The sequence below is a fragment of the Phyllopteryx taeniolatus genome, chromosome 23 (genome assembly GCF_024500385.1).
Source record: "Phyllopteryx taeniolatus isolate TA_2022b chromosome 23, UOR_Ptae_1.2, whole genome shotgun sequence".
NCBI classification, from domain to species: Eukaryota; Metazoa; Chordata; class Actinopteri; order Syngnathiformes; family Syngnathidae; genus Phyllopteryx; species Phyllopteryx taeniolatus.
The window spans coordinates 3,672,883-3,693,300 of NC_084524.1; the positions used below are offsets into that span (position 1 = coordinate 3,672,883).

General features: G+C 46.0%; 1 protein-coding gene across 5 annotated transcripts in view; it reads right to left on the reverse strand.

Annotated features, from left to right (window-relative positions):
- The window catches only part of col4a6 (collagen, type IV, alpha 6), a 45,473-nt gene extending 25,726 nt beyond the window's left edge, over positions 1–19,747 (reverse strand). For 3 of the 5 annotated variants that reach the window (XM_061764131.1, XM_061764129.1, XM_061764128.1), the window contains exons 1-3: positions 19,646–19,747; positions 19,398–19,499; positions 19,263–19,308 (exon numbers count right to left, since the gene is read on the reverse strand). In XM_061764131.1, coding sequence (XP_061620115.1) covers positions 19,263–19,308; positions 19,398–19,408 — 57 coding nt within the window. In that variant the 5' untranslated portion in view covers positions 19,409–19,499; positions 19,646–19,747. Of the gene's footprint in view, positions 1–13; positions 206–19,262; positions 19,309–19,397; positions 19,500–19,645 lie in introns of those variants that run through there. The other 2 variants (XM_061764130.1, XM_061764132.1) reach the window with 2 other exon arrangements.
- Between the last annotated feature and the right edge of the window lie 671 nt (positions 19,748–20,418).

Below are 20,418 nucleotides of genomic sequence, written 5' to 3' on the forward strand. Positions count from 1 at the left end.
AAATGAAGGTCACCTGTAAAAGTTCGAGTGTATTTTAGGTTCGTCTGGAAATTTCACCTGAATTTTCATCCGTAACGTTTTTGCAAGAAACGGTCAAAGGGGATAAAAATAAAATAAAATCTCCTTTTATCTTCCTTTCCCCCACCGTCTGTTGAACGTCTCCACGCTCCTCCACGTTAGCCCTCTTATCACTCTTCCCTTCCTCTTCCTCCTCTTGAACTTCATCATCCTCTTCCTCCCCAGTCCGTGCGCGCGACCCCCGACAACCGCCGCGGGAGTCTAACCAGCTGTGTTTGGCCGTGCGGCAGCGTTCCTCGTTTACTGTTTACCACATCCGCAGGCTCGCCTGCGTCGGAGTTCCCGGAAGCGAGGCCACCCAGCAGGAGTCGGAACGTCCGGCACCAAATGTTCCACGCTAACCTGCTGTCACACGTCAAATTTAGACCACACAATTTCCGCCAAACATGAGGCGGCGCTGCACCGTCACGTGAGAGCAAAACATCACCTAATATTCTGTTAATACGCGGACACATTTAGTGGCGCTGTTAAGAGGCGGCTTGAGTCAAGTGCCACTGCTAAAATGTGATTTTTATCAGTGCAATCATACACTTGAAACGTCATGACTGCCGGGCCACAGTCCTAAATGGACGACTGGAACACCCACACGGGCCAGGAAAGAGTCTGACTGGCTTCGCTGAGCTTCCGGCTTGGGTTTGCTCCCGCTTGTCTGCCGACTATAAATACAGCATTCGCATGTGAGCGCACCTGCGTTTGGCCGAATTATATGGACCATTTGGTGTGTACATAAAAATGAAATGTTGCTCCTATCTGTGGATTTATGGCCCCGGAAGTAAACATGCCTCCTCTGCTCGAGCATCAGTCGCTAACGTCCAGCGAACGGCGGATTATTCCGCCGATAAATCGCCCCTCACTTACAAGTGTTGGTAAAACAAACTTCAAATCCAAGTGTAAATGTTAAGACAGCACCTGTCTAACATTGCCGCGTAGTCTAATATGAAGTCACAGAGGAGTAGGGGAAACATGGTTTCAAATTTGTGGTCAAGACAATAAGATGGATGGCGCGCTGGAACGCAATATTTCAAACGAGGACGGGCCGTCGTACAGGAGGGTCCATTAGCGTAGCGCGATGTTGACGTAACCTGGATGAGTGTACGCAAAGCCGACAAGACACAAAACTGTTAATGCCAAACTCCTGTCAAACTTCTCCCCCAAATGGTTTCGCCTCCTCTCCCTGTTTAAAATCCGACCGACGCAAAATCCGACGCAGTCGCAATTGCGTTGCATTTGAGGACACCGTCCCGTGGAGCAATGTTTTGTCATAACCCCCCCTCGCCCCCCCCATCCCTGAAGGGCGGAAGGGGAGATGCGTCTGAAGTGCCGAGGCAGACAATGAAGGTGACATGCACCGGAGGCGTCAGACGCGGGATGAAAAGAGGGTGAAATGGCAGAAACGAGAAGAAAAGCGCGTGGTGGAGGGGAGGAATTGGTGACACTGACATCTCCAACAGGAGATACGATTTCCCCCGTGTCTCTGATTCTCCCCTGGGGTAGGGGGTGTTTCCAGTCATGAGGGAAGCCATGCAGGTATTTGGACAACAAACAGGCTGGAAAAAACGAAGGACGGAGTCTAACGCTAACTGATTCAAAGGTTCCCGCATGGTGTACTTCAAATTTGAAGTTCAAGGCTGAGGACAGCATCCACATTGCAGCGCCTGTCACATTGACCTCTGCTGTTACGAAGCCAAAGACTATTTTTAGCAACGGGACGTTCGCAGCCTCACCTCTTTTCCTGTCCTCCCATGCATCAATAGAGTTTAAAAAAAAAAATAATGATAATAAGAAGTGAGAGTGTGGAAGGACACCAGCAGACACATTCGCTGCGTATTTCCAACTGATCGCGACGCCTCCCCATGCGCGCACACTGCCGAATTCCACACCCGCCGGTGGAAAGTAAATAGACATTTTTTGGCACTGCGGCCACACACTGTACAGATGTTCAGTCGGTTTGTCATCGGAGGAGCCCACCTTCTGGTGTTCCCACTCTGCCTGCAGGAGGCGGCAGAGTGCAAAACTCCACTCACTGACTCGAAAGTCACCTTGGGCCATTTGATGTCTTTTGATGACCTAAACGTAGAAGCAAAGAGCCTTAAAAGAAACTATTCTCGATCACTATTCTGGCATTTAGCAAATACAAATAATTTTGGTAATCCTAATTGACCTAAAACAGGGAATGTTTCATCGGATTTCATGTCAGACAGTGAGGGGGAAAAAAAAGTGTATGTCTTTTTATATACTGTATGTAAACATCTGTTTGTACGACTCACAAAAAGTAACATGAAACACGAAGGGTGACACGGGCGTCACGCCCACCGACTACTTTGCAATTTGACACGTGTTACGAAATGAATGTGAATCTGCATGAATCCTCGCCGGCTCGTGCGCTTCAAGGCTGTGCCGCATGCAGGCAAATAACCATAAATGGTCAAAGTCGCCCCCCATTTAATGGAGTCAGCACCTCGGGAGAAACCATCAGAGCGCTCCGAAGGTCGGCTGCCGGATTTTGTATTAAACGTGAACATTTCCAATGATTACGAGCTCGGGTTTAACCATCTACGCGGCTGCTTGCACAGAATGCAAACAAAAGAGAAAGAAAGAAAGACGTTTAATCATTATTTAAGGGGCATACGTTGTGAATGTGAGGAAGAAGGGGCCGGGTGGCGATCATGCGCTCATTCACTGGAACTGACAAGCCAAGTTCTGGAAGAATAGTTAAAACAAAAACCAGGGTGGCAAAGGTGAAGGACATTGTGCTACCCCCCCCCCGAATGCTTGCTTGCATGCTTTGCAGTGCAGGTGCTTCCTGTAATAGGAATTATCCCTAACTGCCTCACATGCTAGCTTTAGGTATTGCTTTCGGGCAGGAAACGGCAGTTATGAAGAAGCTGGCTTTTATTGTCTTATTTTATTGCAGACATTGTTAGTTTTAAAGCAAAAAAATAAAAAAATAAAAAAGTACTGCATTAAAGTACGAGGAAATTGTTTCGCGTTCACGGCGGAAGATGAAAATCAGGGGAGGATATTTGATTTGCTCGGACCACCTTAAAACAAATGAGCACTTTTGTTGGACTTCAAGATTTGAAGGGTTGTACAAGAGAGTTTTCATTTATTTATTTTTTTAAATGTATGAAAAAGACACGATAAAGTCCAAAGCTCGGAAACGTGAGTGACGCAGAGGCAAGAACTGAGAATATTTCAGCATGCTACAACAAAGCAGGAGGCACCCCCAACGTAGCCCAACAGGCTACGTGGGGAAACATCTCCGCTACCTGGAGGCGAGACTCACTTGGCATTTTGGATGATTAAAAAAACAAAACACGAATCTGAATGGCATAGACGTCGGCGCCACATGTTCAGAAACGTTGGTGGGAATAGAAACAGCGGCGGCGAGGGGGGGGGGGGAATCAGGCCGGAGGGCGGGTGGGGAATCTGCGTCTTCTTTTATCCTGCAAAGGTTGGAAGGTTTGGCGTGTTGCAGCAAGATTGGACAATAGCTTCTCATATAGGTGGATGAAAAAAGATTGCACGCAATGCGAACCAAAAAAGCAATCGCATGTAAGGAGGAATGTGCAGGTTAGCCCAGGAATCCGGGCACAATGCAACGTGCGGATTCTTCTCACCGTCTCCCTGCTTGAGTAATCTTGATGAAAGGGTTCATTTAAGAGTGCCAGACTAACGTGAACTTATAGCAAAAACGAGAGTTCCCAGAGTATTATTTGTATGCATCCTGTCACACCGTCCATTATGCACACGATGGATGTAGCGGCGTGGCCTTTTGGTATTTCGGCGGTATCTAGGCGCAACGCAACGCGAACAGCGCGCAAGGGCAGGCGTCCCGCGGCCCCGCCGTCTAATTGCGCTGCCTCCGTAACGAGCGCACGGTGCCAGAGGAGGCCGTATATCGCGCTAAACATGCCAACGCGTGGCGCCTCTCGGGCGGCCGTTTCCATGCGAGAGACACAAGCACGTGCTCGGGGATATTTAGGCTACCCTAACCCGAGATGTGGGGGGGGGCACATATGTTAGCCTCCAAGTATTATGTCTTTCTAGCAGATAAAAGAGAACGCTCAAATCAACTCTATTGCTACAACAACCGCCGCTGCAACAAAGTGATAAAACACGAATGACAATAAGCCAAATAATAACAATAACAAATCCAAAATATTGTTTTCTCATTGAAATATACGAGAGCTTCGTTGAACTCACGTTTACGACAAGCGGAGTTTGAACGGGAACACGCTGCGGTGGGAAAAGGGCGGAAAAGTACAAATGAAGATTAGAGAAAATTAGCAGAGCCGTTTGTCACAGTTGTAGCAACTCCTAAGAGATGATCGTGCACATGGACTCCGCCCCTCATCACATTGAATTTTTCCCTCAGTGAAAAATTGCACGAATCCTATCGACAAATTTCAGACATGCACGCTTCGTTCAGGAGCTTCTGCAAATTCAACGGGGTCTTCGCACATAAGAAGACGGCTTTGTGAAATCCATCCATCATCAGCCTTCCAAGTCCTTTCAAACATTTCGGCATGGCCCGTGTTAAAACATAAGCGGAATATTGAAGATTCCATCATCTCATGACTTGCGTGAGCGTTCGACAAGTTGAAGCTGCTGCAGGCCAAAAGCAGGCATCAAGAAAGCAGGTCATATCCTGTCTCTTATGTTGTCATTTCTCAACACAGGTGCACTTGTTTTTTTGTTTTGGTTTTCTTTTAAACCAACAAAATATGACCTCGCAACAGTTTTATTAAAGCAGGAATGTCAGATATTGTTCCATTTGTGTTCTCTTCACGCTTTTTCCTGTTGGATTCACACAATATGGGCGCATCTGCAAAGACCTCGTATACTTGGGGTTTTATTTTGACCTCGGTGTGCCTTTTGCATGACTGACTTAACAGTTTTAGAACTGCTTTGGTGAAGCGAAACCACGATATCCCCCCCCAAAGACATCCCCGGTTACAGTTCTGCGCCGTTGCTGTTCAATACAATCGTGCACATACAAGAATGCGACGCAGTGTTCGTACTTGCGCATGTTGAGCGACACCGGTGAACTTTTCACCGCAAGCATATTTTCATGAGCTCCATTGAGTCAAAATGAGAACGCTCCACACGCACATTGCAACGTTGCTAATAAATGCAAAGGATGGCGTTGGGAAATGCAGTGAACCCGCGTTCATTGCGGGGAATTTGAAATTTGTAGTTTTTTAAAATATAAGTTGTATCCCCCGCATGGTTTTAAACAGGTTTAAACTTAATAAAACACACTCTTTTAAGGTATTCCTTCGCACCTGTTCAAAAGAACAGCCTTATTAATGCGAAATGCCATAGATGGGCAAGTGGAAATGAGCATGGATAGTTGTTACTGCTGCTGTTTTAACATTTCTAAATTTGGACTACTGTTAAAAAAAAACAAAAAAAAACAAAACAATTGCTTCAAAATCCACGCTAACGCGAGGGGCATGAACAATGGACCTTGACAAAGCAGGGGTTCACTGTACAGCTCATTTTTTTTCACCATTCACTGCTTTCATTGAAGCCATGAACGATCTCAACCCGAATTTTGGCGTTCCCATCACTTCCATGGTGCTGTCAGGGTCCTCGAGCGCAAAAGACGAGTGGCTAGCGGGGGTGCGAAGTAACAAAGAAAAAGGGGCGAAGCGGGTCGTGGGGAGGGGCGGCGGCCGTTGATCGGGATCGCCTCGGTAATTTACGGCTTTTCATAGTGATGCAAAAAGGTCAATAAATTGAGTTGATGTGAGGCCTTTGACTCGCTCTCACATGAATGCACACGCAGCAAGGCTTCATTTGGGATGCACACTACAGTCGGCCACATTGTGTCTGTGTGTGATAAAGACACTGAAAGATATACAACTGGCATGTTCTTTTCTTTTAAGCCCGCGCCATTTTGGATTTTTTTTTTTCTGCCAAATTCCGCCATCAAAAAAAAAAAAATCCATACGGGTCAGGCCGTAGTCATTGAAAAATGCTCATCTCTGCCGCAGTCCACTCCACAGGGGGTCTCGCACGCACGCCTAACAAAAGGGCGGATGGTTCTTCAGCCAAAAACGCCGCAGCACGACGCGAAAACAAGCGAGATGGATTGCAACCAGTTGCAGAATTTTACTGGAGTAGAGCCCCCCCCCCACACACACACACACACACAGACACACAGACCCTTTGAGATTTTACACAGGCCAGTCCCCAGACACCACTTTACTCCATGTGAGGGGCTTAAGGGGCCTCGGGAGAGCTGTTTAAACCTGGTGACTTTGTAGGTCAGAGGCCTGCTTGCTGGTGGCTGCAGACTGACCGCATAGCCAAAAGCTTTCTGCTTTTTTTTTTTTTTCTTTCCAACTTAGCATTTACATTGGGAGGCCGAGCTAGGGTTGCACGGCAATATTGGCGCAGCCTTTGAAAGCTTTACCGTAAGTTTTCAGGCTCTGGGGCTGCATGGGTATCTTTAGCATTAGCCACACAGGTTGGGTTACAGCTATGATTTCGCTTAACATCAAGTCGGACGGGAAGCTTGAATGGCTGCATTGTGAACGCCAGGGAGGCTCGGGCATTGTGAGGGCGGAGGTCCCCGTAACAAAGGCCGATACCGATGACTTAGTGGGTATCAGGTTGCTTTTAATCCCACCGCCCCGTTAAATCTAGAGTAGCCATGAGAAGATTCGTGGATTCCACACAGCAGGTCCGGATGCAAAATAGGTCACCGTGTTATTTAGCTGCAAAAATATTCAAATGTTTTTTTTTTTTGTTTTTTTTAATGAGCAATAACTTATTTTACAGTGCAGGTGAAAAGCATCATGGGAGCAAAGTTATGGAGCATGGGGGCGGGTACACAGAGACCACCCGGTAAAAAAGGGGATGGCTGCCAGATTCCATTTGTGTCATTTATTATTTGGATTTTCGAGGGGTTTTGTGTGTGTGTGTGTGTGTGTGTGTGTGTGCAAGCTGAGCACTTTGTCTTGTCAAAGCATGTTCATCTCCTCAAGATGAACCTGCATAGATAAACATTGCCATCTTTCCCAATTCCTATTTTTCTAACATTTTGACTTGTCAATCGACACGCCCTGGGCAAAAGTATTGGGACATGTGGTCACGTTGTTCCTACAGTTTTCTTCAAAGTGTGTTTGAATACGTTTAAAGTCCATGTACAGTGAAAATAAATGCCCTCTAAATTCAACACACCACAGAGGAGAGCGTTCACAGTAATTCACTGAAGGTAAAAGTAGCTCAGAAACGAGCTCAGCACACTGACAATAAAATCAAATGGATGCGGAAGTGGGAGAAGAGGTGATCAGGCTTGTGTCAACCTGCGGTGCGGCGCGGCGCGGCGGAGGCAGCCGCTGAATGAGGAGCACGGACAGCTAAAGCCTCACTCTGACGCGGGCACGTCAACACGAGGCTGGCAGCTTGAGAACGTATGGAAATTCCTGTCAGGGCGAGCCATTATGTATCTGAGGGATTAAAAGAGCCTGCCGGCCTTATCGTCACAAGATCAGGAGCTTCTTGGAATAATAATAATAATTTAAAAAAAAGAAGGAATGTTGCAACTGCACAGCAAGTGGAAGAGACAGTGTATTTGTTTGGCTTGGATTTCCAAAAACACTGGTTGAGAAAGCAACTGTAATTGTCACAGACGCAATCCTCATGTTCCTGCTTTTTTCACCGATGGCTGGAATGACCACACCTTACAATATTTGTGTCTATAAAGTTGATGTGTGGGAGTGCCGCCAGTTGATTCATAGGTGCAGACATTCATTAAAAAGGCGCCTCAACGTGTTGGCTCACTTTGAGGCAGTTCAACTAATAGATTGATCTTCCTCAACTCAATTTGAGATTTCCAAGAATTCCCCAAAGCACTCGCCGCTTTGTTCTGCTTGTACTCGGAAACGAAGCGTACAGCGCGTACAGATTGGGCAATGTGCGGTCACACAGTCTGATAAACGCACACTAACGGAGGCGCTATTTGCTCCGTTGCCGCTCTTCGTTTTAAAATAGCCGAGACAGAGTGACGGGAGGAGTGTCGGGTTCTGTGTGACTCATCCTCACCGAGGGAAGGCAAATCCCCGCACAAATATTAATTACACGTCTAATTTGGAAAAACAGCCACATGAAGGCGTCGGACTAAATATCCCCCGTCGGAAGAAACATCCTCCGTCTAAATCGGTTTCAGCTTGACTGGCACGGCGCAGAAATGTTTTAGGATTTGTCTGACAGCGCTGCTGGTGTCCAAGACCCAAAATAAGATTGCGGTCAGAAGTCAAAGGCTGGTGCTTCTTCCTTGTCAGTGAACACAAGCAGGAGTCAGAGTAGAAGTTACCGGAAGGAAATTAATGACTGCACCAAAATATCGGTGCAGTCATATATAATAATATATATATAGTCCTAATATAATATAAGAATCAGAAATACACAATCCAGCCCACGGAAGAATTCCAGCAGCGTTTGACTGCGGTGAGAAGCGACCGTAAAAAGCCGTGTTTACCTAAGAAGGGAAGGGGAGAAAGTAAATAAACATCTTTTGTTGACAGTAAAAAGGCGCAGCTCGACTCGAGCGGACATTCGCTAGCTTCGGCTAAAAAAGCCCACGTGTTTTTCACTTGAGGACTGTGTATGGAGTCTGCGGGACATGTCAAGCCACAATACATGGTGAGAAGTGTTCACCTCCCTCCCCTACCTGAACCAACCTTCCAACAATCTCCCCTCCCTGATCTCCCCCTCGTGCTCTCCATCTTTTCTTTTATCCCTGCATTCCTCCCATCACAAGTACATCTCCGGGCGGCATAGCTTGAAAAGCTACTAGCCACCTGCTCTCCTGAATGAATGAAGAAAACCTGAACCTGATTTCGAGGGGGCTCGCAAGATGGACAGAGCACATTTGTATAGACGGACAGTTGAACTCTGCGGTGGGGAAGGGGCTACGCAGATGACGGAGGCGTTCCGATTTGTGCAGACGGTATTTTGTCGAAAGAAAAGCAGGGACTTAGCCGAGCTTTACACAGCTGGCAGGCGTCGTGGCTTCTCACACACGCGGCAGGAGTCGTGCCCAAACAAGCCACCTGTTGTCAGCCCCTTGACTCGAGCGCTAACACAGGAAAGCAGCGAGTCGAAGAAGGGGCAGGTGGGCAGCATGCGACGAGTTCTTCTTTGGGATCAGGCCGCCTCGAGACAACCGCGATAATAATTTCAGAGGGAGATCGGCAACACTTAAGTGGATGAGCAGAAGGGGAACAAGACGGTCCCGGGTGGGTCACGTTACAGGCTGAGCCATCACGAAAGAATCACGACTTTCTGGACAAGAAAGGCAGGGAAATTAGGGAGTTTATGTGTTCAGCGTGGAAACATGATTACTTTTACCCTGTGTGTGTGGGGGGGGGGGGGGGGGGGGGGGGGAGAAAAAATTTAAAATAAAAATAAAAAAAAAAAATAAAAGAGTTGAAGCCATCAAGCCAACTTAATGAATTCATGAACTGTCTGGTGGCAGTGACTCAACTCGCATCACAACAAGCAGCAGTTTGGCAGCTAGAATTAGTAAATATTCTTGAAAAATAGACACTTCAAGCTGTTTATTGCAACTCTCAGTTAACGTTTACTGTCAAACAAAACAATACAAAGACAATTGCACACGTTGTGCATTTGAAACAACAACATTGCCTTCCGTGAGCTTCATGCTCCTGCAAACACAATGACCAACGCCACGGGCAGGGGCAAACTATCAGCGTTTATGTGGCAATATTATAACCTTTAAAGCAACGGATATTTGAAGCAACACGTGGACAGACAATATAACAGTATTCGGTCATATATTCTTTATCCTCTGTAAAGACGACAAATAGGAGGCATTTCCATTCATTTCAATGGAGAAAAAACTGTTATACGAGTGTTTTGAGTTACGAGTGTGGTCACGGAACTAAATGATATCTCAAGCATCTCCGCTGTAATCCAGCGATGCATCCACCTGCTTGGGTGAACTAGACATGAAGCTCCTGCGGCGCTCAGGTGCAACGATCGGGATCAGAATCAGGATTAGGATCGAAACACAGCATACCTGCCTTCACTCAATTGGGCCTCCGCCTATTTTCCCTTTGTTGCCCGTGTAAAGAGAAACTGCTTGTGTGTTTAAAAGACACAACTAACAGAGACACTCGCCACTATGACCCCTCTCCCTCCTCTCTGCGGCCTGACCTTTCCCCTTTACCGCAAAGAGGTCGGGATGAGTGGAAGGAATGGAATGCTCGCTGATGGGCGCCGGGAGACGAGCGGAGCGGGCCAGTCAATGTGCAACTATGCTTGGGTGTTCAACTGCCCACTCCGGTCGCATAAGCGTTCACTTTGAAGGTGAACATTAACTCCCCAAGTTTGCTGCCGGCCTCTCGCTTGGGATGGAGCGGAAAACTGTGAGCGATGAGCCCATACAGTGACCTTGCGCTATCACGGAGAATCATGGGAAAGCCTCAGAACGACACTGTGGCGCTTTGATTTCAATTATTTACTTTTTGTCAATGTTCTGTCGTTTTGTTCTGCATGTGTTTTTTTTTTTTTTTTAAATCACTTGCGATCATTCACCAACATTCCCTCAATCCCACAAGCTAATTTAAGATTGAATCCACATTTCACACTCACAAACCCCCAGGCCAGCTGGAAAAGGTCAGCCCGTGACCCTTTCTGGAGGTCAGACGACAACTTCAACCTCCTTCAGGTGCTCGATTTAAGACGCCCATCTATGTGCGGACACGCCACGGCCTCGCTTTTAGCTCTCTTTCGCTTGGGACCACCTCAAGCAGGCGTCGCCTGTCTCACCTTTTCGTTGCCTTTAACTTGGACTTTTTCAGCGGCCGTAGCCCAGATCAGGCCCGGAAAAGACCGCTTAAAGTAACTCTAGCTAGCGAACTTAAATGAGACAAAATGAAATAGTTTGGTTGAACCTTTTGGTGTTTAAGTATGTCATATTTTATTCTCTTTTGTGTGCATTTTACAGTAAACGTCTACTGGGAGAGACTAACAAACGTATTGAAACAAGCACGCGTTGCCTCTTATTTACAGAAGTGTGCGAACGAGTCTTTTCATTTCATGAAAGTGATGTTATACAGTACAACAGTTCCGCATTTCTTGAGCGTGAGCAGTGACAACAGGCACTAACGAATACTTGAAAAAGTGTTGTTTTTTTTTGTTTAAGTGCGTTTTACATTTAAATGTGTTTGAAGCAAGTGGGAAGGGTAAAACTGTAGATAAATATATGAACATTCCCGCATCCCCGTATTCTCTGCACCGATGTTTGCATCTGTCAAGTCAAAAGGTCAAGCCTCGGTCACCTCCTGTTGTGATCTGACAAACCTGGAGGTGACCTGTCAATCATCTGTCCCATTATCACAAGAGACACTCCAAGTCCATAAAGCGATAAAAGTGTCAGAGGCCGTTTAGCTTTATGACATGATTTGACAAGAAGCCGGCGACCCAAAATGCTCGTCTCGGGGGGGAATTCCTGAATGTAAGACGACATCACTGGCGCTCTCCCTTTTAATCGCGGCACTTGGCGTACCTGCACCGTCACCTTTGACCAGTTCGGCTTTTCCCACTGACCCCCAGAGCTTGGCTCCCACTCGCAAGAATTTATGGACAATCTAGTATTTTAGAGATAAGAGGCCCTTTCAAGCGAGTGACATCTGCTGAGGGACGAAAGGGTTAAAGAAAATGGAGATTTGTTATTGGAAGAGAGCAAAGAGGAGGCACAGACAGGTGTGTGACCCCTCAAAGGAGTGGGAAGGAGTGGGGTGGTCGAGCGGGACACCAAAGCGGAGTGGGGTGGGGTGGTTGCTATAGCGATGAGATGGAATGTTCACGTCGCCCCTGGCGGTGGTTCATTAGCTCTATTAGCCTTCACACGCTGACGAGTCCTAAGCCTAGACCTGTCCCCCATTCTGGCTGCCACGGATTCTAAGATCCTGCATGTCATCTGGAATGTCGGTGGGATCGGGAACGCCTGAAAATTCCTGAAGGAGACGACGCACTGCTCATCTAGCCCACGTTTTTGTAAAACAATTCAAATAATGTAACATTCCTTCAACGGACTTTAACCTCGAATATGTTTGGATGTAAGCATGTAAAGTCACCTTGAAAATGAGTTTCCACTGGGAATGTGTACATTCGTCGTGACATGTGCACTTAATACGCTTACAATGTGTACAAAACATTCCAAACAGATGCTTGCTGATGTCTGTCGATTGTTTACATCACTGTCTCCCTGAAACGGGGGGGACAGCTGAGACATGTTTTGTCCAGATTTTGCAAAGCAATATAAGCAAGTTTGTTATCATAAAGAGAGGCTCGGGCAAACTTTGCATACATCTTCATTCAATCGCAAACACATGGTGGACTCCACGACAGGCACTGGACTTGCTTCCTTGCACAAACAAGTTTGAGGTCAAGGGCAATACTGGAACGCTCGCAAACTCTCGCATTTATTCTCCAGGAGCAAATCAAGTGCACGTAAATGTCCTGCTGCTGCTGAGTCCAGTTTTATACTGCAACAGCACACACGCAAGATAGGCCATAGTTCACAATTGGCCAAAACTGAAGCTGGGTGACGACAAAACTTAACTGAGCTGAACACACACACACGCGCGCGCGCAGACACTCAGTATTGAAGCCCTCTGCTTGTGAATGACCAAGCGGGCTATTTTTGGAATAAGAGGAGCCATCTGACAACAACAACAACAAAAGGCAACTTTATTGACAAACTCAAGCACTACAAAAGGTCAACTCTTTATATCGCCTCCACACTTGTATTAGTGTGTAAGGTCAACATAAGAAGAACAAATGCAAAGCGGTTAGGGTTAGGCAGCCGTGTGTCTGCGTTTTTGCACAATGGTCCGATGCCCCCCCCGCCATCAAGTCTCCCTCATTAATTGGCATTTGGGGCCGCGGTGGGCACGGCGGAAGCGAGCCAGAGGAATAGCGGAGAGGCCCTTGGTTCCACAATGAATGGGGGGCATCAGTCCGAAGAACACGAGCCTCGGGGTGAAAATGAAGGGAATAGAAACAAAATACGCTATCACTCAATAAATGTGGCAAAATAATTGCGGTCATGTCAACTACAAGACAAGTACGAGGGCGCTGGGTTCAGACGTACTCTAAAGATCTTACGTGATTTTTGTGGACAATTCTATTTCGGGGAAAGCTAATGAGCAAGCAAAACAGTTAAAATTCTCCACAAAGCTCTTTGAATACGTTTGGCGTTTTAAGGAGATTGGATACAAAATAGGGGCCTTTGTTACTGGTTGTAATGTGGGTGCCTCGAGTTGTCGCGCAACTGGGGTCGGAGAACTCGGTGTTCGGATTGCGGTCAAAGGCAGGTTAAGGCGGCAGCGGTGTGAGGTTGCAGTGAGTTTTCTCTTGGTGGAAATTTCATGTTCCTGAGCTTCACACCACCAAAAGTGAGAACACAACAGATACAAGCCTAATAAATCAAAAATCAATCAATCAATCCAAACCTCGATGAACACTACATGAGTGTTTGGATAGAAAAGCAAAACATTGGCAAATAAAGCATTCCTGTCCTGGATGAAAACTCCAGGGCGTGGGCAATGGCGTCATGTCGCACCTGACTGACTAATTTGCCCCGTGGAAAGGTCTGCAAGACAAATTGGCAAGTCTTTCTGATTTATGGACGAAATGACGGAGACTCCAGCCAGGACACCCCCCGTAGACATGGTAATAAAAAGCCTCGCAATTAGCAACAAATCTTTTTTTTTTTGCGGGAACAAAACTCTAGGAACAGGTCGCGGCGTGCATGGCTGTATTTCATAAGAAGCGAAATATTAAAATCCAAAGGTTATTTCCTTCACGTCCGCTCACTCCGCAATCCGTTGTGGCACTTGTGAAGCCCGAGGTTGCGTTTTGTTACTTTGGCTGCTTCCACGTGAAGTTATTGCAAAATAAAGACCAGAAAAACAAATATAAGCAAAGGAGAGGAAGAAAAAAAAAAATCCAATAAAGGTATAAAATGCACCCAAGTTTCATCGCTCACGCAACGCTTTAACCTGGAGGCGAAGGTGGGGAGCTGTGGATGACCTGAGGAGGTGGAAAGATGGCACGCAAGAGATCCAAACTAAAAGGAGTTGATCGTAGGACACAAAAAGTGGTGCATTTTAGGTGCCTTTGTTCGATACCGTACTGCCAAAATAAGCAGAATTAAGAAGGCTTTCGTTTTCATGTTGCGGCTAATACAACTTCAGCCTTGCATGTGTTTGTTTTAAGTGAATGACAAGCAAATATGTCATGTGCACGCTCTTCAAACATCCTGACCCCTGAACATTAATGCTGCTTGTAAATCAACGCAACTCCAGACAAACGCTCGCATGCGCCCACAAGTTCGAGTGGGTGGGTGGAGAGCGGAGACAAAAGAAGATGTGTTCCCTCTGCACAGGCATGCAAATGGTAATTGGAAGGGGGGGTTAAAAAAAAAATAAAAAATCTATTGCCAAAGTCATGATGGGGGGGGGAAGAAAAAAAAAAGGGCAGTGCTCACATCTCCCTACTTTCGAAACATTTTTGAAAGATGTTGCAAAAGACAGCAGACGCTATGCCTTAAAAGCTAAATGAGCAAACGCGTACGATAAGTAACACCATTTGTGTTCAAATCTGTGTAGGGTTGTAAAACCACAACTACTGATGCTAAAGTTAGCATGTTTCGTTTCAACTGGGAGTGGTATTAAACAGCTTGAACGTTTTTTTTAGAACTTTGAGAAGTTCAGAGTTGCAAGTCAAAGCCAAAAAAAAAATGTATCTCAGGGCAGCACTGAGCGTGAGGGGAGGTGGGAAAGTTTATGATGATACACGAAGGGGGAGAATGGAAGACAAAGGTCAACAAATGAGGAAAAAGGAGATGTAATCCATCTGCACAAAGAGCCTCAAGGGAGCTTGAAACGGGACGACCGGGCACGTCCAACAAGCTAGGACAGCACCCGCAGCCTGCACCCAGTCTTCCAAACGCTGCCTCACCTCAGCTCCTCTCTTACAAGAACTTCACAAACACCCGAAGAGCCCGCAGATAGTGTTGCCGCTTTTAGGCCGTCAATGCATCCCGACCTCCCAACTCCTCCTCTCTGTGTCATCAGACCAAAAAAAAAAAAAAAAAAAAAAGCGCGATAAACAAATCTAGAGAGCGGGCGACGGAATGTTAAGCGGTCGCCGCGGCCACGAGCCCCCCCCACTGCTGCCTTTGTTCTCACATGACCTCCGACCCCTGAAACTCACCGCAACCAAACGGGGGACAAACTGACAGCGTGTGCTCGGCGGGAGGGAGCGGGTCCAATATGTGAAAGCGGTCACGCCAGCTTGCGCTGAAGTGATATGAAATTATGGACTTTCAACTCGATGTTTTCTTTGGCATTTTACGGCAGGATGATTTTGATTCCACAGATAAAATGTCACACAAAAGCAACATCATCCAGACGGATCGCTCACATGGACAATCATCCTTATCGAGCATACCAAAAACAACTCCTGGGCCTGATTTACCAAGACCCTAAACTGGGTGCTAAATTGCGTAATCGCTCGAACAGGTTGCCTGCTCTGTCAGTGGGTGTGATTAATAACTGATTGCAATCCTTTGCTAAGATCCCAAATAGCGAGCGCTATGTTGCGTGCTCACTCACTAACAGATTGCGCATGCCGGCCACAGGTGTAAAAAAGGATTTTGTGCGTTGGGGAGCTCGAAAGGTTTTTACTACGAAGCATTCGGGAGAGCGCGGCAAGTCTGAAGTTTGATGTGATGGAATTGGAAGTGTCAGTGGAAGACAAACAAACTGAGTTACCGAAATTAAATTGATCGCTCTGATCATTGTAAGGGAAGCCAGCAACTGCATAAAAGCCATGTTTTGTTTGATTCAACCCACCCCAGTTGCCCGTGGCAATTGGTTGTACAGTATAGGTATGGGCACATGCTGCGTATCATTGCGTTTAAAACTTGGCTGTCACAGTGAGGTGAAATGACCCAGACATGGAAATTCAGATTTGAAAAAGGTTTGTCAGGTGATGTAGCATGACTCCTTCTTGTGACTGGCTCAAGTCAGTCATTAAGACGTGCGCACCCGGCGCTCATTACGCCTTTGCAACGCTAGCACCGTCTCCAGACATGCCATTTAAAAACGCAAAATCAACCACCGTCAAGAGAGAAGCGTTTCGGAGGGCGTCCCGGCACAAATGCTAGTCACCAGCTCAATGCGAAACGTACGGGGAAAAAAAAACAAACAAAAAAAGACCAGGGGAGAGGGTAAAGAGATAAAGCTATTTTAAAAATCAAACAGCTGCAAGGTGTATTCATTTAAAGCCATCTCTTCAGGGGATTTCCCGAGAGTAAACCCATCTTTCATCTCACAAACATGAACTGATATGATTTTATGTGTGTACCACACGCGTCGTGTAGTTTATAGGTCTTCTCGTGCTTTACAGCCTCGAAGCAACAAAGCAGTTTTACCCGTTTGTGTCGTCGACAGCTATGATGGCTACTAAAATAACGCGGTGTGATGATCCAATAACTTTACAGATTAAGACGGCGAGAGAAGAATTCCGATCAGGGCTGGAAATAATAAGAGATTAAACTACTTCCTGTCCCTTCAAGATGGAAAGTACAACACGATTGTGACGAGGGAGAGTCAAGGAGGAAGCACAGTGAGTCCGCTCGCAAATTAAGCCACAAATCTTCTTGGAGTGAATGAGTTGCTCTGCGGAAACCGAGAAAGGAAGAAGGTGGTCCGCAAAATACGTGTCGGATCCGAGGGGGTTCGAGGTTGTGCACATTTCAAGTGATCCGCATCATCACTTGCTGGAATGTTCCGGTCTATAGCACCTGCAGGGACAGCCAGACAAGTCTTGCCAAGCTCGGAAAGAATTTGGGAGGAACAGGAGGGCAGTGGGAGGCACAAGAGGAGTCTGTGTACAATTTTAGCGTCAACACTAATTTGGTGTTGTATTTAATTACTATTTTTATTTATTTTACCGGACACGCATTTTTTTTTTTAAAGTGCAACATTTATTTTGATTTGACTTTTATTATTTCCATTTTTCAAATTATTTTTTTTGTTTCGATTTGTTTCCATTCAAAAAAACAAAACAAAAACAAATCTATTATTCTATTAGATTTAGAGTCAATCAGACCAGATTGATGATTTTCCAATTTTGCTTTATTAATTTGGCTTTATTAGATTTATTTTTTTTGTGGGGGGGGGGCTATTTATTATTTCCCTTTTTAAAATTACAGTAGACCCCCGCATATTCACCATTTGGCATTTGGAAATCCAACAAGTTGTGCGAATTTTTATTTGAAACCTATCCCCCATTTTCCACAGAAATACCCCCAATTTCATGGTTTTCTTTTTTTTTTAATACCCAATTTTGTATGACTAAAAAAACAAAATTCAGGTGATTCAAGTGAGCGTCAATTATTCGCTATTCGCAGTTCGGCGTGGGTCGATTGCTATTATACCTTTGCTTTATTTCCAACGAATATAAAGCTACACTTGACAACTCCAGATCGTCTTCCAGATTTGCCAAATTCCGGTTGCTCAAACCGCTTGCAAGCATAATTTCGCTTCCCGCCTCTTCAACGTTCCCGTCATGTGCCTCCTCCCCACGCCATTCCTCCTCACCTGTGTGCGATGTCTCCCTGTCTCCCCTGTAGCCATACCGCTACAGACTATACTCGAGTTCCCCCTTTGCAGTAACTGTACGGTGGTACTTTGATTCATGAATGACCCATTTTACACCTTTTTGTTTTGTTTTTTTTTAAGTTCAGAGACCTGGCTTGGTTTACTTATTGCTTCCTGTTGCGAGGCAAAATATGAGTTACGAGCGAGCCTCGCAAGGAGCTGCTGTAGGCCACAACTCGCAGTCAGACGCTCACATGCCCAACCCGACTCCAGCTATTGACGTCACTCGCTAGCAGAGGCGGCTCGTGCCACGTTACATTTACGTCACTCATTTTGGGTATAGGTTTTACTTGTCAGACCAGTTTTAATGCAACATACTTTTTACTAAGAAGTATTTTTATTAAGAAGAAGCTGTACTTTTACTCTGTTACATTGAGCTACACTCGCTAATCTGTTATTGCTTGGGCGATCAATATATTCTGGTTTGTCAAGACACTTCCACCTATTGGGCGCCGTCACGTGTCCGTGTCACGCATTTGACTCCAGTTGACCAATCGAACGCAGCCGGGCAGTCACATGACTGCACACAAAGTCGCCGCAAGCTCGCAAAGTTTTCAAAGTGACTGACGGCAGAAACAAACGACGGAGAGAAAAAAAATGCCTACGGGATGTAATCTCTGCCTGGTGAGCTTTTGGGCCGTTTCATGAATGTCAACAACAACAAAAAACGTCCCCAAATCAGTTACCATGGTTACGAGACCACCCAACGGCGTCATCTGTCACACACGCACTCAGCCACCCACACGCACTGACGCAATGACAGCGAGGCGGCACGTGGGAGGAGTCAATTCAAAGTCGATACCGCTACAGAGTAAGAATAAATAATAGACAATTTTTCAGTGAAAAAGAAAAATATATATATTCCGATGTATATTTGTTGTTTGGGGGATCTACGTTTCTATAGCGACAAATATTAACCTGCAAAGTTCGAGCAGGATGAGAGAGAGCGTTCTGACAACCCAATGAGGGTGGCTTGAAAAAAAAAAGAAAAAAAAAAGGGGGACCCGTCGTCCAGCTTCTAAATATTAATGAGGGGGGAGGGGTTTGACTTGCAAATAAGTCTGAGCGGGCCCACTCAAACCGTGGACTACTTTTTCCCAACACACTGTAATTTCGTTTTTCCTTGAAAAAGTTAGGCTTCACTTTTTTTTCATTTTTTTTTTTTAACCCATTTCATTCATACAATCCACTGCAGGTTTTGCAGACGCCATTCAAACATGATTCAAATCTTCACGAATGAGTTGCACTTGAGTGACAAGTCAAAGCGCTGAACCAAGTGTGGAAAAAATAAAAGAAGAGAAAAAAATAAAAAACATCAGCGACAACAAAACAAACATTACATGCGCTTCTGCCGCAACGTCACAATCGAATAAACAGCTTACTAGTGTGTATAAAATAATAATAATTATTATTATTAATGCTAAAGAGGGCTGCGAAGGAGTTTGCTAGTAAAGAAATGGCACTTACTGCGTGGGTCGATCTCACCGCCACGACGACTGCCGCCACGCAAAACCTGACAGGGAGAAGCATTTTTTGTTTGGTTTTTTTTTGGGTAGTTTGGTCGCTTCTATTTGTTTTTGTTTTGTTGAAATTGCAACTTACAGGAGCTTCATTGCGATCCCCGGGCTGAGAAGGAACTCCCCCGAATGTTCACCAGCGACGCACTTGCAACGCGCTCACCGACGGCTCCAAAGATCCTGTCATCTAGGACACACACACACACACACACACACACACGCGCAATCACGCGCGCAGCCTTTTTCAAAACAGCGCACGCAAACGCAGACGACGAGCGACGCAGCGGGATCCGCTCCACAAATTCATCAATTTCGAGCTTTTGTCCAACTCACCAAAGTTGCACAGCGGCGAAGTCGCTGCTGCCGCTCTTCGGGCTGTTGCGCTTGCTTCGACTCTGCAGGGCTGCTGCCCCCCCCCCCCCCCCCCCCCCCCCCACCAGCCGGGAGGGGAGGGGCCAAGTTGGCCAACACATGTCATTCTTACCGAGTCTTCAACACGGTCTGCAGACATGTGGATTGCGAACACATTCATTCACACGTCATTATTAACGTGCAAAAAAAAATAAAAAATAATAATTAAAAAAAAACGGTCAAACAATAAAAGTACATGAAAGTGCATGACACAAAATCTAGTGCAAATGGAAACATTTTGATGGAAGCATGTGAAGGGAGGACCATTTTGAATGGTGTGGTTCCACATGGATCTGTCCTGGGGTTTCTTGTTTTTTTTTTTTTGGGGGGGGGGGGGGGGGGGGGGGTGTTGATTTTGACCTGTAACGTTCCGTTTTGATTACAATGTGTATAAAAACTTATTTGGCGCTGCGGTAGGCGTCATATCCTCCGATAATCTGTTTTCTGATCCCTCATCTCGTCTGGTTGTCTTCAATTAATATTTAATGCGCAATAATGTGGCAGGAATGCAACATGTCTCGGCGTATGAGGAAAAATAAAGATTTATTCGAGTCTCCGTTTTGTGCAGCCTCAGGCGTGGGTAGGCGCGCAGCACAAAGGCACTACACTATATCCCTCCGCCCTTGCGGAGTCCTAACTTAGGTCCATTACTTTCCCCTTCTAAAATAAGTGACAAAACATTGCATATTGTTGTT